A 15,658-nucleotide genomic window follows, 5' to 3' on the forward strand; every position below is an offset into this window, starting at 1 on the left:
TCAGCTTTTGAGGTTTGAAGGAGCAGCAGAGGGAGTTACTCCCTTTGTGTGTGGAAATGGATCTTTTCTCTCCCTCTACCATAAAGCAAGAATGAGCAGAGTGTAAGGAAGTTGCACTCATAATGTGTTGACAAAGATCTCTAATACGTGAGTTGTGGACAAGCTGTCAGTGCTATTTGGGCTTACAGCTTGGAGCAGTGACTGGAAAAGACAATTCTACAACTTCTCTTTTGAGAGATGGCGTGCAGTAGGGATCTTCATATATGTGAAACTTGAATATGAAATTAAGATTCAAAGTTCAAATGGCAAATGTAGATTTTTTCTGTAAACAGCCTTGTCTGCAGGCTGCATATTTCTGATGCTGCAGGGCAAGAGGCGAAACCTCTTTCCCTTTCGGGATCAGATGCTGGGATAGTTTGAGACTTGAAAATCTGTTTCTTGACACCAGAAACAAAGCAGTGAGTCACTGTCAGTGACCAGCCAGACACACCAGAGCTCCATCCGGCGTTGCCAAGTGCAGAAGGCAGTGTATTGGAGCACTCGCGTGTAACAGACTCTTGGCTTCACTTTCCCCCGGCAGGCTGCATGTTTGCAGAAAATACTTTTCCAGTACTGGATTCACTGTTCCTGGGGAGACTGTAAAAATAAAGAAAATGCTTTGGGATCAATGATGACTGTGTTCATTTACACTTTATGAAATTCTCTAACACCTTCAAATGTTCCAATCTCTGCCTCATCTCAAATAACTTCTGAAATACGTTTTATGGCAAATACAACACTCAGGAACCGGCTTTCTCAAGAGAAACTGCACTGTGAGCTGCTTTTAAAAAGACCACACAAAACTTGGCACACTGAGCAAAGTTATTTCTGCAGTTTGTTATCTACGTAGTTTATTTTGTTTTAGAATGCATACATAGCACATGCTGCTAAATTGGGTGCTCATCTGTTGATACAGTTAATACTACAACCAGCTCAGCAAGGCCTACAGCAAGCCTGAAAAACGGCTGAGATTGAGAGGGCACAGGGGAAGTATCTAAATGTGCTTGTTTTGCACCTAGTTCTTCCCCAGTTGTCCATCTGTGGCAGCTGTCAAGTTCCAACACCAGGCTGGGAAGATAGAGGGTCAAATCTGTTGTAGTCCTTTGAGGCTGTTTTATTACTTTTTGAGCTATAAGTTAATGCACATGCAAGAGAACTGCTCCAGTTCTGTGCATAGTGTTCAGTACCCATGGGGTTTAGCAGCACAAGTGTACTAAGGCAAATTCATCTGAATGGAGTTTTATGGATCGCCTCAACTTTGTTAATGCCTGTGTGATTACCCAAGGCTATCTAAGATGTAAAGTAGGTAGAATGAGGCTTAATAAGCTACTAATAGTCTGACAGGGGAAAAAAAAGTATAATAACCCACAAACTTCAGTATGTTGGAAAGTCTTGCCAAACCTTAACTTGGCAGTGAAACAGGAGTCTGTGAGGATGTTGTGAAGGAAGCAGTGTCATGAATTGGCAGAGTGAAATTGATAGATTTTTTCCATTGACCAGTACATATCTCAGGTGCTATTTCTGTATTGATAAATGTGTGTTACAGCTCAAACAACATATGGTAAATACCCTTGCAAGCATGTGCCTTAGGATAATTAATACTGGCTATTCACAAAGTGAAGTTGATGTAAGTGCATGCTAAAATTCATCAAAAATTCCAGCATTTCCCTTCTAAACTTATCTGTAAAGAAAGGAAAATATTTTGGGCCTCTGTCAAGAATAAAGGCTGAGCATCTGCGATGACAGGGTCAGCTGGGGAAGTGTGAGAAGAATCTGCCTGGAAAAATTTGCTTATGTGTCATTGCTGCACGAGAGGAAGCAGTGCCACCATGATGTGATGGGTACATGAACAGTGGAGGGGCCCACGTAGGTGGCAGGGCCCTGAGCTTATTCTGTGTGATGTTTTGATGCATTGAGAGGAGTCAGATAACAGGTGATTAATCAGTTGTGTTCAGTCCCAGTGAATAATTTGATTAGCTGTGTAAATGTAGCAGACCTCTGTTGGTCAGTAATAAGATGTCTTGTGGGAGGTGAAATACTCGTACTCTTCCTAAATCTCCTAAACATTCATTGGCATCCATTTCTTCCTCAGACTAAAGCTTGCACAAGAGATTGTTTTGACTTCAGTGCCGTGTGAGTATTAGAGATGCAATCCTGGGTATTTCAGATGGTTCACACAAAGGCAAAGAGGGAGCCATAGGCACCAGCCTCCCTCGCAGCGTGTCACAGCGTCCTGTAAAATACTTTGGGATCTTTTGAATTTTGAGACCAGCAGGGAATATAAGATTTTATGTAATCCCTGTAAAATTTAGAGTAATTCTGGAGTTAATGATTACATGCCAATCTAGAAAAACAAACAAACAAAACTTGGCAAGCTTTCAGTTACTTGTCTTCATGTGTAGCGTTTCATATTTTTAAAATCACCCCCTGGGCTGCAAAATCCACCACCAGTTTAATTTTTTCAGTTTTAACAGCTCCTGTGTCAGAGTACTCAGCCAGAAGCCATTACTCATGGTCTTGGAAAGGAGCTCCCTTGCAGGAGTGGGACTGTGATCAGAACCCCTGTGCTCAGGTTCCGATAGATGTGATCTACCGTGCAGCATGGATGTTAATCATTTAGAGTCCATGTTCTTCTTGAAGAGGCACGGTGCCTATATTTGAATGAAAAATCCGTTGGTAAACATCTCTGGGCATAGGGGATTTGCCACCTAATCAATGTAATTGTACAGCAGGTTTCATTTAAAGTTCAAATGGCAAATGTAGATTTCAGGATTAACTGTAGAAGTGCTGCCCACTCCTGTAAAATGCGCCTGAGGTGTTTTAGAGATAACAGGTATTTAACCTGAGGCTGTTTTGAAGATCTTTTGAAAACCTGGTTCTCTCTCTCTCTCTCTTTTATTTCTTTTTGGTGGATTTTGTCTTAATCTGTACTCATGTACATCCCCAGTTGCTACCAGCTACTTGTCAGATGGGAACTGTGTACAGGACAGCAAGCATAGAGGCATCCTTCTTAAACCAGTGCTTCAGGTGTTGATCTTTGAAGTGAAAAAAACTGCTGGATGCAGTTTGCAGAACTCCAGGAAATACTAACCGTGATCCGTTATGATCAGCATCAATAGGTGTGTTCCTTGCAGGTTTTGTAGTTGCAGATCCTGAATCTTCGCTATTACGTACTTCTGGTCCAGGATGAGACTTGGTGGGACAAAAAATGAGTCACTGTGGCTACTTTTTCACTTAGACTGGATTACTCGAAAGTAGCCATTGAGTAAACATGGCAGCAGCTGAGGGCTGCCACACAGCAGCAGCTAGCAATAAAACAAGAGCCAGTCACTGTCAGCAGCTTTTACGAAGCAATGATATGTATAGGCAGGCTCGCTCAGGCAGCCTTCTGCCAGGTTATAGTTAGCACCTATCAGGATCCGATTAGCTCACCTTTAAGCAGTGTCTGTAGCCAGCTTTGAGGCCTGGATCTAAAGGCAGACCTGGTCTGGTGTTTCTGTGTGTGTTTTGTCATGTGAGATCAGTGATATGTCCACTAGTGTCATCCTAATGATCCTGGAATTAAAAAAAGAAAATGAACTACTGACCTTACAAAAAGCAGGAAACTGAACTCAGGAATTTTTGAAGCCAGTGAAACCAATAAATATTCAAAATATTTCAAAACCAAATAATATTTCAGTCTTTGCAAGACCTAATGCCCAGGTGAACATCAGAGTAAATGCATTTTGTCTAGGCTGAGTACATTTATGAATTTTCTTGAAGGGAAAAGGCTTGTGAGCAAAGGATATGTAGCTGGGAGAAACAAGTATTTAGGCAGATGAGCTATTTTTCATAGTGCAGTGGGCCAAGTGATTTGGCAGATGCAGAGAAAGCATCTCTGTAGAAAAGCTTTGCTTTCACAATCTCTTAGTGAATCCCTATGGTTTGTAGAAGCACTCTAGGAGGCTTCCATTTGGGATTTTTCGTTTCCCTGGGGACTGTGATGCAACCTTCCCAGGACCCGAGTGTATGTTTCAGCCCTGAACCCAGTCCTGGGCAGGTTCTCACTCTGCTCTCCCCTAGGCCCAAGCCCTGAGTCTCTCTAGTCCTCTGCCTTTTTGGGCTGCTGCTGTTGTGCTGTTGCTTGCTTTGTGGGATGGGGACCAACAGCTTGGTTAGGGTTGCAAGTCTGCTGGCTTTATCTTAACCAAAATACAAAACAAAACAACAAAAAAAAGCCACTAGGGATAGGCTTGCTGTGGGCAGGCTGAGATGTGGTCAGAACAGAATGTGGAGCAGAGCTGTGACATGCTTTGAGCGTATCCCACCACACCCACAGTGAGCATCAGCAATGTTAATAAGCAGCATAATTCAAGGGAACATTTTAGGAGTGAAATTTTGTCTTCTTTTGTTGAAAGAAGGCAGCCCTGCGCTGGTGAAAGAGCTGTTGCAGTGCTTTCCCCTGTGCTTCATCCTAGGGTAGTGTGATAGGGGAAACAGATGGAGGTAGTAATGAGAAATGAACTCTGCACACATACACGCCTGTTGGTTTCTACTTTACATAGTTCTTGTTTTTTGTATTTCTTGTGCACTGGGAACAATAAAACCTGATTTGAAGAGCCAAAGACTACAGAAAAGTATCTTCTAAAATATTTCTTCACAGTTCAGAAATCCACAACAGAGCATTCTGTGTCAAAATCTTACCTGTTTTCTGCTCAAGTGTACCAGCTAATGGAAATCACAGATACTGCCTTTGCAAAGACCTGTCACAAGTAAAATCAGAGAAACCAGACAGGAATCTGGGACCCTTTATGTCAGCAGATGAAGAGTTGACAAAGTGATATAATGGACAGCATGAAAAGGAGAGGTTTGAACAACTGCTTGCTGGAGCAGGTGGATAGTCTGCAAGTCCCCGTAGTTGTGTTTGGAACAAGTGGAAAGAAAACTTAAAAAGTATATAAAAATTGGTGAGGTCAGTGAATGAAAACAAGCCCACATGGCTGTGCTTGGAACAAACAAAAAAATCTAATGTAATTGGTGCATGATGTCAGGATTTTGGGACTTCTGCAGGGAGAGCAAGGAGACAACACAGCTGCAGCCAAAAGCTTTTACATTTAAAGCATTCCCAGTGAGATTGCTGTAGTGGGGCAACTCCTCCAAATAGAAAACAGCAGCAGAAGATGAACCCTGCCAGGCATTTGCACCACGCCAGTAGATCAAGGCAACAAGGCACTGCTGGTATGGTAGTAGCTGTGACCACACTCCAGAGATACAGAGAGCTGTAGGGTATTGTGTTACTTTGACATTTTTTGACAGGCTTACTAACAGCTGTCTTTCTGCACCTTCTGGGGAAGCAAAGGAGAATGCAGGAGGTGGGGCTGGTAGTTGATCCAAGGGCCTCCATATGGGAATGGTGTTGGTAACAAGCGTCTGAGAACTCTTTTTCCCTGGGATGGAAACAGGAGCACTGACCCAGCTTGTATCTTTGACCAAAGGCTCCAGTGATAGCTCACACTTTCTGGAGGGCAACTTGGTTTGTGAAGTCTGGAGAAAGCTGCCAGTGGCATCTCCTAGAGTAAGGGCTGTCAGTGCAGTGGAGAAAAGTGCGCGATTGCTGGGAAGAGTTGCCTGTATGCTTATCGCCCACAACTGTGTGCTGATCTGAACAATGCTTTTTGTTTTGACTAAATATTACTCAGCTTTGTGGAAGTTGCATGGAAACCCAGCTGTTCTTTCTGAAGCGGAACAGTACTGGGGTGAATTTAAGATCTTCATTTGCCCTCCTCAGTGGGTGGCAAAAGGGCTTGTGGTGACCAGATAGGACTATGAGCTTTTGCTGTAGGCTTGAGTTGCCTCCTTGAATGCACAGAAGGAGTTCCCAGACAAAAGCAGGGCATGAATACAGCCAGCATTGTCTACTTTTGTGTTTCTTCCTCAGCTGCTTTCACAGAGCTGCTTTTATAAAACCACAGAAGAGACAGGTTTAAAGACCAAAAAGTTTTTTCCTATGATAACTAATTGCGAATCTGACAGTTTATCATAAATAGGCTCCACCATGGCTTAGCAGGAATGGAAAGACCAGCTATGCGTTGCCTTGTCAAGTAGCTTTAATCACAGACATTTCTGGCATCAGGAACTGAGTCGCTACTTTCATGAATGTGGGCTAGCCTTTGCAGCACAGCCCAGTGCATGCTGTACTTGCACCTGTCTGTACAGACCAAAAATTGCTGCCATAAGTCCTCTGCGGACCAAGGGGAAGTAGTCAGCAACTGACACTGCTGCTGCTGCTCTGCCTCATCTGACAGCTGTGGCCAGCAAGAGGGATGTGAGACAGATGGGCAGACATCCTCCTCTTCCACCCCCTCTTCTTCCTTCCTTCCTCCTGCTCTGGTTGGCTGACAGTGATGTGAGGCACTGCTTTCTGCTACTGCCAGGGATGTACTGCTGCTGAGGTCTTACCCAGAGGTTTTGCTCTCACGACAGGCTGTGCTTTCTGGGGCTCGATGTACAGTGACACCCTGACTGAAGCTTTTGTATACTGAAATGGTTTGGAGATTTATTTGACTTTCTTCACTGAATTGTAGAGGAAAGAATTTTCTTCCTATTGCTTGCTCATGCAATTATTTTTTTGTTGCTTTCCCAGGACACTACCTAAAAGAATTTGGAAATTCCACTCTTCTTCTTCCCCCCCCAAAAAAGCGTTGTAACTCTTCTTAGAAAGAAGAATTCTGTCTAGAAAAATCTCAGCTTTTCCTTGTTAAAGCAAATTTATCAATAATCCACATGCTCCTCTGTCTTTCCAGATGGCTGACAGCGAACCAACAAAAAGTGCTACATCAGTTGAAAAGTTTCCTTTTTGCTGGAAAGAAATTGTAGCAGAAGTAGAGTCTTGAATGTGAAGCTTTGTTTTCCAGTTTCCCCAAGCCTTAACCTGTTCAGCCAAAATTTGTGTTACCCTAACTCAAACCTTGAACCCTCATCTAAGCATAATCTGCCTGCAACAACAAACTTAGTTTTCAAAATGAACATTGGTATCATTAGTATTTTTATCATTAATGTTTTCAACCAACTTTAACCAACGGGTGATGCAAGAATGAATTGTTTTGCTTCCGTTTCTTGTTCTTTTTTTTTAGTTTTTAATTTTTAATTTTTTATTTTTTAAAGGCAATAGAGTATTAAGAAAAATCCTACCAAAACCCAAATATTGAGGAAGTATAAGTATTTATTTATTTATTTATTTATTTTTAAATCTTAAGAATGCCTGGTAATGTTCTTTTCTGTTTCCATATAGAAATCCAAACATAACTGGCATTTCTTGCAAATTTTGCCTATAAATAAATGAGTGACTAATGTGAATTCCCAACCTCTTTTTCTGCTTCATATTTCCTTGATAATGTTTCTTTTGGAACTAGCTATTTATATATATTTTTCTTGTAAAGCTGCACTGCTGAGCAAACAGCTGTGACAGATATAAGCCCCTTGAAGGATGTAACATGTCTGTGGTCATGTTTCCAAATGTTTACAGGCTAAATACATCAGATGTAAAAAGCTAGCTAGTAATTTTAGTTATCCCAATTGTTTGTTTTGATTTTCTTTCTTTCAGTTTCTTAATGGAATGTGGTTTTGCTTATTAGCCAGTGTCTGGCATTGTGCCTTGTTTGTGTTATTTACAGGGAGATCAATTGCTGCCATTCCCTAACAGAACTGGGGAAAAAGGAGGAAAGGTAACATTGCTGGTCCCACCCCAGCCCCCCATTGTCGTAATCACTGCTGACTGATTATAGATTCATATTTAGTATGTAAATAATACTAACGAGGAGGTTAAGCATGAGTGAATGGCTCTGTAAGGAACTGCTTATTAGAAAAGCAAGATCAGAGATGTGCACTGAGGAGTGTTACTGCCATGATGCATATTTGCATTAAGGTTGGATTGGTTTGCAGCGTTGGGTCCAAAGTTCCTCAGGGCTCAAGATTTTCCTTGGCAGAGCAGGAAGGAGCATATGCTGGTCCTGTTCAGAGTTTAATTCAACTGTCAGGCAGAAAGCAGCGAGGCTACACAGTAGGTGAAAAGTTATTTCAGAAACCTGGGTTGAAATGTTACTTGCCAGCTTGTGCAGTGAACCAGCATGATAAGAGACATACAGCAGTTACAGGTAGTTAGCTTTCCTTGCTGCCACCTATAAGGAAGCTTTGTAGTGTCTTCACCGTTACAGCAAAAAAAATCATGCTATTCCCTGAAAAAGGGAAAGAATGTGTAGCTTTCCTTTATTAACACAGTTATGCTGGTTAGGCCTGCACCTATCCCTTAATTAAGTAATAGCTAGAAATTGCAAGAAGTTGTACATTTGTATTTCTGCATCATCAGGCTTTTACCAGCATTTTGTGTAATTGCTGTGATTTTGAAGAGTAGCCCTCTTCTGAAACCTCCAGAGTGACTTCCAGTAAGTGCTGTGGTGGTTGGAAGGAGGGGGATTTTGAGAAATAAAGCATCCTGGTATAGTGTGCTGCAAAATGAAGCTGCATGTTGCATTTTTCAGGAGAATTTTCTGGGTACAGCAGTGTGCATTCATGTACTTCTAAATGTTCTTCTGTTACTCCCACAAACAAGTGTGGAAATTTGTCTGCTTTTTTACTCCAAGGAGCCTTCTCTTTGCATTGATTTGCTCTCACAATTGCTCTGTGTCAGTCCTTGAGGTCTGCATTGTGAGACCTTCCTTTCTGCAGCAATAGCACATGTCATTGCTAGTACTGAAATACAATTTATAAAGGCCATTTGGTCAATGCTGGCATTCATTTGGAAGAAGTTTAACATTAGCATTTTCTGTGCTTGATTCTGCAAAGTGTCTGTCTCCCTGATCCTGATTAGCAAAGCATTTGAATATACACATAAAACTCTCTATCAGTGACTCCACTCATTTCAGTGGAGCCAATCATGTGCTTAACTTTCCAGAGAAGGCTAAAATGATTAGTAAATTAGGGTGAGAGCACTTCTTTTTTGGAGACATTAGTGGTTAGGTCAAATTAATCTTTAGAAAGAAAAGAACTAAGAGATCTCAATTAAAAAGAGAGTTCATGATCTTTGCTTTCATATCAGCAGGGATTCAGACCAAACCCATCTGGAAACTCTAGGAGGTTTTCTTTATTTTCTAAATGACTACTTCTGTACAAGAACTTTAGTCTACTTATAATTAAGTCTTAAAGCCAGGCAGCTATTTGAACCTCACAGCTAGTAATTTGAGGTCTTCGTGTGAATGGGTGTTCCTTTGTCAGTGCTAATTTATTTCTGAAAAAAGGAGAATGTTATAAGAATGTTCTGTTTTCCTGTGGGGTTTCTCAAGAAGTCTTGACAAAAATAGGGTTGCATTCTAAACTGAAATTTCCAGACATGGATTCTGAATTGTAGGTTTCTTTGTAAGCAAAATGATCCAAATTCAGACTAGCTTGAAAACAAAGTTTCTGTTTCTGAACTGGATATCACCACTTAAATAAATCAAAAACAAATATTATTTGAGAAAGATTTGACTTCTGAAAGATGCTGTTAATGTTCCTCTGTCCTCAATGCTCGTGCAAAGATGTGCATTCCCTGGACTCGATCGCACTAGCAGTGAATGCTGTGCATGTGCTCTAGTGCCAAGTGACCAAGTAGCTGTGTGCAGGTAGATGTTTTTGGTACTCGCGTTGGAGGTAGTAGCAGATGAAGTGCATATTTCTTCATTTATTTTTCTTTGCTATGCTGCTGTAGTAGCAAGTTACTTACACTTTACTAGTGATTTTGTCTGTTCCTCCAGGAGACTTAAACTGGCACAGAAGGACAAATTACAGTCAGAGGAAAAAAAAAAATCAATTCCCTGAAAACTGAAACAAAATACAGCTTTTCTATGTCCACACATCCCTTAAGCTGGTTAGAGCTGATTCTACCCTGTAAGCAAGTAGTAAGTGTACAGTATAAATGGGTTAGATAATTTTCTGTGCAGTATTCGTAGGGGAGAGAGGGAGTGTGTGAACTGGGATGTTGTAACATGCTCTGCCCATGAAAGCGGCTGTTGTCAGAGCTGCTGTCTGCTTGTGGCATCTTCCCAAGGGCACTCCGGGACCTGTGTAAACCAGATCTGTGCCTGCAGTTTGCCTTGTGAGGTGGTGACTGTCTATTTGTATGCCTTTTTCACAATGGAAAGTATATCTGTGAATATGAGAGGGCGATAGGAGAACTTCTAAGAAGCAGCCTTGGTATGGTTTGGTTGAGTTGTAGGGTTCAGACCAGATTTGGGAAAAGAGGGTGTGCCACAGAGGCAAACAGTAGCACTCAGATTCTTGGTCTGTCCATGCTAAACAATTGCTTAGTCATGTGGAGACTGAGAATGGGCTCTTTGGCTGAATAAAATGAGGTCAATGAAGAAATACTTTCCTTTCGAAGGAAAGAAGGTAGGTGTGACATTCGGCTATATGAAGGACTGACATGACATAATCCTCAAGAGCTCTTGCAACTCTTGCATGCAGTCTGGCTATTGAGAACTGGTACCAGTTCTGATTTGTCTGATACACATGGCCACCGGATTAAGAGGATCATGTTTCAGCCACGGATGTCTTACTTGTTTATTGTGTGTTTGCCCCTTGAAATTCTCTTTCTCTCTCTGTTTCACTTGTTACTGGCATTGATTTCCAGCTTTCTGTGATTCCTGTATGCTGTTATGCACTCCTGACCTTGATTTTGATGTGTTAGTGAAGTTTCTTAATGCTAGGCATTTGTTCCATGGTGATTTATTGTTGTCTCCTTATTTTACATGTTGTTTCCTTGGTATTTTTTGTTTTTCTCATGCTTTCTTAACTTTTCATCACTTCCTCTGTTTTTTTTTCTTCTTTTTTTTTTTTTTTTAATCAAAACTGATAGTTTTAAATGTAGCACTACACTTAGCACTGTTGTTTAACAAGTGTATTTGTACCTCTTAGTACTTCTAGAGTCTTCCTAATTTTCTTCTTCGAAATCAGGAATTCTTTACAAAGTTTTAGCAGCAGTACTTCTTTCTTTATTGCTTTTAAATATAAAATAGAAAAATAAAGTAAGAAAATTTTGATCTGTAAATCTAATTAAACATTCCTGCAGCGTGTTCTTGTGTAAATTATCTTTTTATTCAAATTATTTGTCTACAGCTACCAGTTTTGGAGGGCAGTACTTAATGAAGAATTCTGATGTGTGTCTGTTTTTATTTCTAGGACATTACATTTCTGTGGACACATCTTATGAGGGTGAGAAGGCCGTGCTTGTCAGTCCTGACCTGTATTCTGAAGAGTGGAGCTGCATCAGACTGATTTATCAGATAGCAACCACTGTGACTTCATTGGATCCTGCCAGGCTCAACCTGTACATGAGGAAAGAAGGAGAGAGCTTTGATAGTTTACTGTGGTCAGCCAAGGAGCCTTCAGATAGTTGGCTCATAGCCAGTTTAGATTTAACAAACAGCACAAAGAAGTACAAGGTAAGCACAATTTTGGAAGATAACCACCACAGGCTTTATTGTGTACACATTGTGGTGGATGGATTGCTTTTCAAACATTTCCACTCTTGGTCTCCTTCTTCCTATTCTTGTTCCATGGAGTGTGTGGTCTTCAGTGTACTCTTCCTTGACAGACGAGAAGTGCACTCCATCCTGCTGGGATGCTGAGTGCTTGTTGTAAAGCATCTGAGCTAAAACTTGATGTGGGCTGTCATCAAGTCATCAAGGGGCTCACTGGAAAACCCAGCTGACTGAGTGAAAGCAGCATGGATGCCTCATTTCTTGTGACAGGTCAACACAGCTGCTGTTGTCTCGTGGCACATATGTGACCTCCCAGGTCTGCCACTGTGCTTTCTTTTTCCTGTCCTGTGCCATTCTGGAAGAAGTAAAGGTCAGAAGTGTAGAGGAGAGTATTTCTATCCAAACCCTATTAACTCTGTCTGTCACACCAACTCCCTGTATACCCAAAGCTGAGGAATTTCTTTGCATTCCTTTATCTGAATGAAGTGCATGCTGTTTTGGCCTTGTCTCATTGTCTTTCGGTGTACTTTTTTTTCTTCATAGAAGGGTATTAACTTTGTCTTTGATGCTTTTGTACAAGCTTTCAGCAAAAATACCTGGTGACTGAAAGGGTGATGAATTCCCTACACAGATTATTTAACCCGTTTTATCTGGTTAAAATGTCCAGGGTGAAAATGGGCATTCTGATGCTCTAAAATCTACAATCTGGTTTGTATTGTGCAGATTGTACTGGAAGCTGAAATGGGACAAGATAAATCTGCCAGTATAGCAGTTTTTGAAATTAAAATAACTCCTGGATATTGTATTGGTAAGTACTGTCCGCTCAGTTCCTGTTTTCTCTGAATAGAAAACAATGGCTTGCTGACTGTTCTAAAACTTGAATTAAAGGTTTCAATTTAGGAAAAAAACAATAGGTTTTATCTTGTTGAAATGTGAACTGTCATATTCAGTATAGGTATTTCATTGTTTTTAAGTTAAGACTGTGCATGCTAGTATATTTTTATATTTACTCATTTCTCTAGCAGTATAAACATTTCACATATGATTCATTCTGTTCTTAAGCAGTTTGTTGTTTGAGCAGGAGCAAACGTTATATTTTTTCAAAACTAGACTTCTGCAAACATTAGACATAACAGCTGTGATATTATTTTCATTGTCTGCCACCCCATGTTTCCTTACAAAGGAATGCTGCAGACTGTAGAGTAAAAGATGTGGTGATATTTACACTGATGGCTGTTTCCTCGTGACATTTGCCAAATTCTGCCGTGATCAAAAATTTCAGTGGCTTAGAGGCCAAAAGACCTTTCAGTTTCTGGGGAGCTCTGGTGGAGGTCAACTGAACTGCTAAGAATTCTTTGGATCTGCAAAGGAAATAAAGCAATCTTCTCAGTGCTGAGAAATACTATTTCTGCTCTCCTTCCAGCCATCCTTGCTTCACAAATGGGAGTTCTACTCTGACTCTTCAGGAAGTACTAGAAAGTGGATTATTTTAAGTCTATTTTATTTTGTTGTGAATTGCAGCAGCTGGGTATTGCTAAACAGTGAACGGAGAGATTGGACTGAACAAGATGGAAATGTGTATTTTGCAGCAGTGATGAAGAATTGCCACTGTTTGCTTCTGCTTACTGTAAACTGTTAAGTGGTGTGTCCGTTTTTGTAAATGTAGATGTTCTCTGCACTGCTGTATATAAAACAGCCAGTGCTTAGCAATAGCGTGTATTCGAGCTTCTGTGAAGAAAATGTGTGCACTGAGCTGGTGTTTGCAATTGCAGAATGTGACTTTGAAGAAAATCATCTTTGTGGCTTTGTGAACCGCTGGAACCCCAATGTGAATTGGTTTGTTGGAGGAGGAAACATTCGCAATTCCCAGTCTATCCTCCCCAAAGACCACACACTCAACAATGAATTGGGTAAGCAACAACATATAACAAGCATGGATGAAAAGTTGGTTCTCTAACCCCTGTGTTTCTCATATACTGCAAATTACTATGTATGTTCTTTCTTTCTTTTTCTTGGAACTGAATGCGGGAAGAACGATTGACAAAAGAGGGGATGTCTTAATCTTTGATGTAGTGCTGTATGAAGTACTGCAGCAGACATGGGAATCGAGCTTGCTACAGAATACTTTGTACCTCAAACAACATTGGTTTTTGTAGTGCAAGGAAGTGGGGCTGATACTTTTTCCTTAACTCATGCCGCTGTGCCTTTATATTTTATTTCACAATTGTATGAGTTGAGTACAGAGTATCAGTCCAGCCCTGCATAACTCTGCTTAAATGCTAGTAAAATTTTCACAGAAGTTGGACTCGCCAGAACTTCAACCATGGTACATATGGACCTTCTGCATATTAAAAAGTACTGTATGAAACTGCCGAAGCTGGCAGCCGGGAGAGATTTATTTTCCTGTAGCCACCCTATTTCTTTTTCACACAAACTCTCACTGCTGACTGTTGAATGAGATCTCAATAATCTAAAATTCATGTTCACTTCTTTTTGCAAGAAGTGTGGTATGAGGATACATCAACCATTTGTCAGGGAAATTTTGATTAAGATGTGAGATGCGGTAACACTGCAGAAGAAAATGAAGCATCTCAGGCAAGAAGAGTTACCAGAAGAGTTACCAGTCCCCTGACCGTGGCAGGCTCCAGGAAACTCATCACCAAGCCAGCCCTTTCTCCTGTATTCACTTGAATGGAATGAGAACTGAAATCTCCAGGACTAGGAACAGAATTAACTAATTAACGGGCTGTCGTGGTGTAGATAACAAAAATGTAGAAACCTAATAGCACAGTTTGCTATGTCTATACTGAAATATCCTGTCAGTTTAGCTCTTTGTTTTCCTTAAATTTTCTGCCTGTGAAAAACTGTTTTTAAATTTATCAAGCGCTATTGTTTGGTGCTGTGTTCCTAGGAGTGTAGAAAAGAAAATCTGTAGATGTATGGCATTTTTGTGAACATGCATGTGTCCTGCTTAAATCAAGATAGATTTCCCAAAATCACAGTCTGAGATTTTGTGTGCCAAGAATCTGTTTGCGCACCACATTGGCTGTTTTGGGCAAGGGATTTTACTCACGAGTGTATATTTATATATATAACAATCTCTCTGTTAATGAATCTGTCTTAACAGTATTGTTAAAGGATTCAGAAGCCAAATCTTAGGTAGGGCAAGTAGCTTTATCAAGATGGCGAAATGTGCAGAATTACAATTTGTTTGAGAATTCATTACATTAAATGATCTGCTGAGTCAAACAAGTGAGCCTTGTTCATTTATTTAAGCTCAGTAGGTGTTACACTGGATAAGACTAAATACTATAGCAAACATTTGGGAGGCTTACTATTTACTCAAACAACTTTGGGTTGTACAGAGGAAGAAACAAGGAGAAAAACCTTTGAATTACTCGTATTTCTCTGAACTAACCATTGTTGTCCTAGCAATACAGATATATATCTAGACTCACCCACCTCTATATACTTCCTTTAATTGGTGTCCTTTCAAATGTATCCTTATGCTAAGTTCCTTTTATACTTCTAGGTCACTACATGTATGTAGACTCCATTTACGTCAAACATTTTCAGGAGGTGGCTCAGCTAATCTCACCCAAGACTACAGCTCCGATGTCTGGCTGCTTATCCTTTTATTACCAACTTAAGCAGGAGAGCAGCATTGTTTTTACTCTTTACTTGAGAGATATGAGTGGCTTTTATGAAGAGATCTGGAAAACAGACAGTGCCTCGACTGGAGACTGGGCATTAGCTGAAGTTGACTTCAGTGCACCATACCCTATGGAGGTAAAACAGTCATTCCTGTACAATTAGTTCTGTATATTAGTCCCATATTTCCGTCTGTTGATGGTCTATTTTTGAGGATACTGAGAATTGTAACATTATGCATGCCTTGTGCCACAGAACAAAACTTAACAAAAACATTCTAGATGTTTTCTCTGACTTAGACAGTTCTGCAATTCAGTCTTAGTTTTCACGAGACAGCGTCCAAACTTGGGTCCTAATAGTGCAGTAGCCTTTAGATGTGAAAGCTGGCTGTCTTTGGAAACTTGAATTAATGCAAAGAGTATCAGAAAAAAATAAAATGGTGTCTCCTAGTGTTTACTAGAAAATAAGTGCCTTCA

General features: G+C 40.6%; 1 protein-coding gene across 2 annotated transcripts in view; it reads left to right on the forward strand.

The window, feature by feature from the left end:
- Nucleotides 1-15,658, forward strand: part of MAMDC2 (MAM domain containing 2) — a 65,151-nt gene that overhangs the window by 24,784 nt on the left and 24,709 nt on the right. For both annotated transcript variants that reach the window (XM_048931294.1, XM_048931295.1), the window contains exons 3-6: nucleotides 11,230-11,492; nucleotides 12,255-12,339; nucleotides 13,304-13,441; nucleotides 15,064-15,320. In XM_048931294.1, the coding sequence (XP_048787251.1) occupies nucleotides 11,230-11,492; nucleotides 12,255-12,339; nucleotides 13,304-13,441; nucleotides 15,064-15,320 (743 nt within the window). The remainder of the gene's footprint in view (nucleotides 1-11,229; nucleotides 11,493-12,254; nucleotides 12,340-13,303; nucleotides 13,442-15,063; nucleotides 15,321-15,658) is intronic.

This window comes from Lagopus muta, chromosome Z (genome assembly GCF_023343835.1).
Source record: "Lagopus muta isolate bLagMut1 chromosome Z, bLagMut1 primary, whole genome shotgun sequence".
In the NCBI taxonomy this organism is placed as follows: domain Eukaryota; kingdom Metazoa; phylum Chordata; class Aves; order Galliformes; family Phasianidae; genus Lagopus; species Lagopus muta.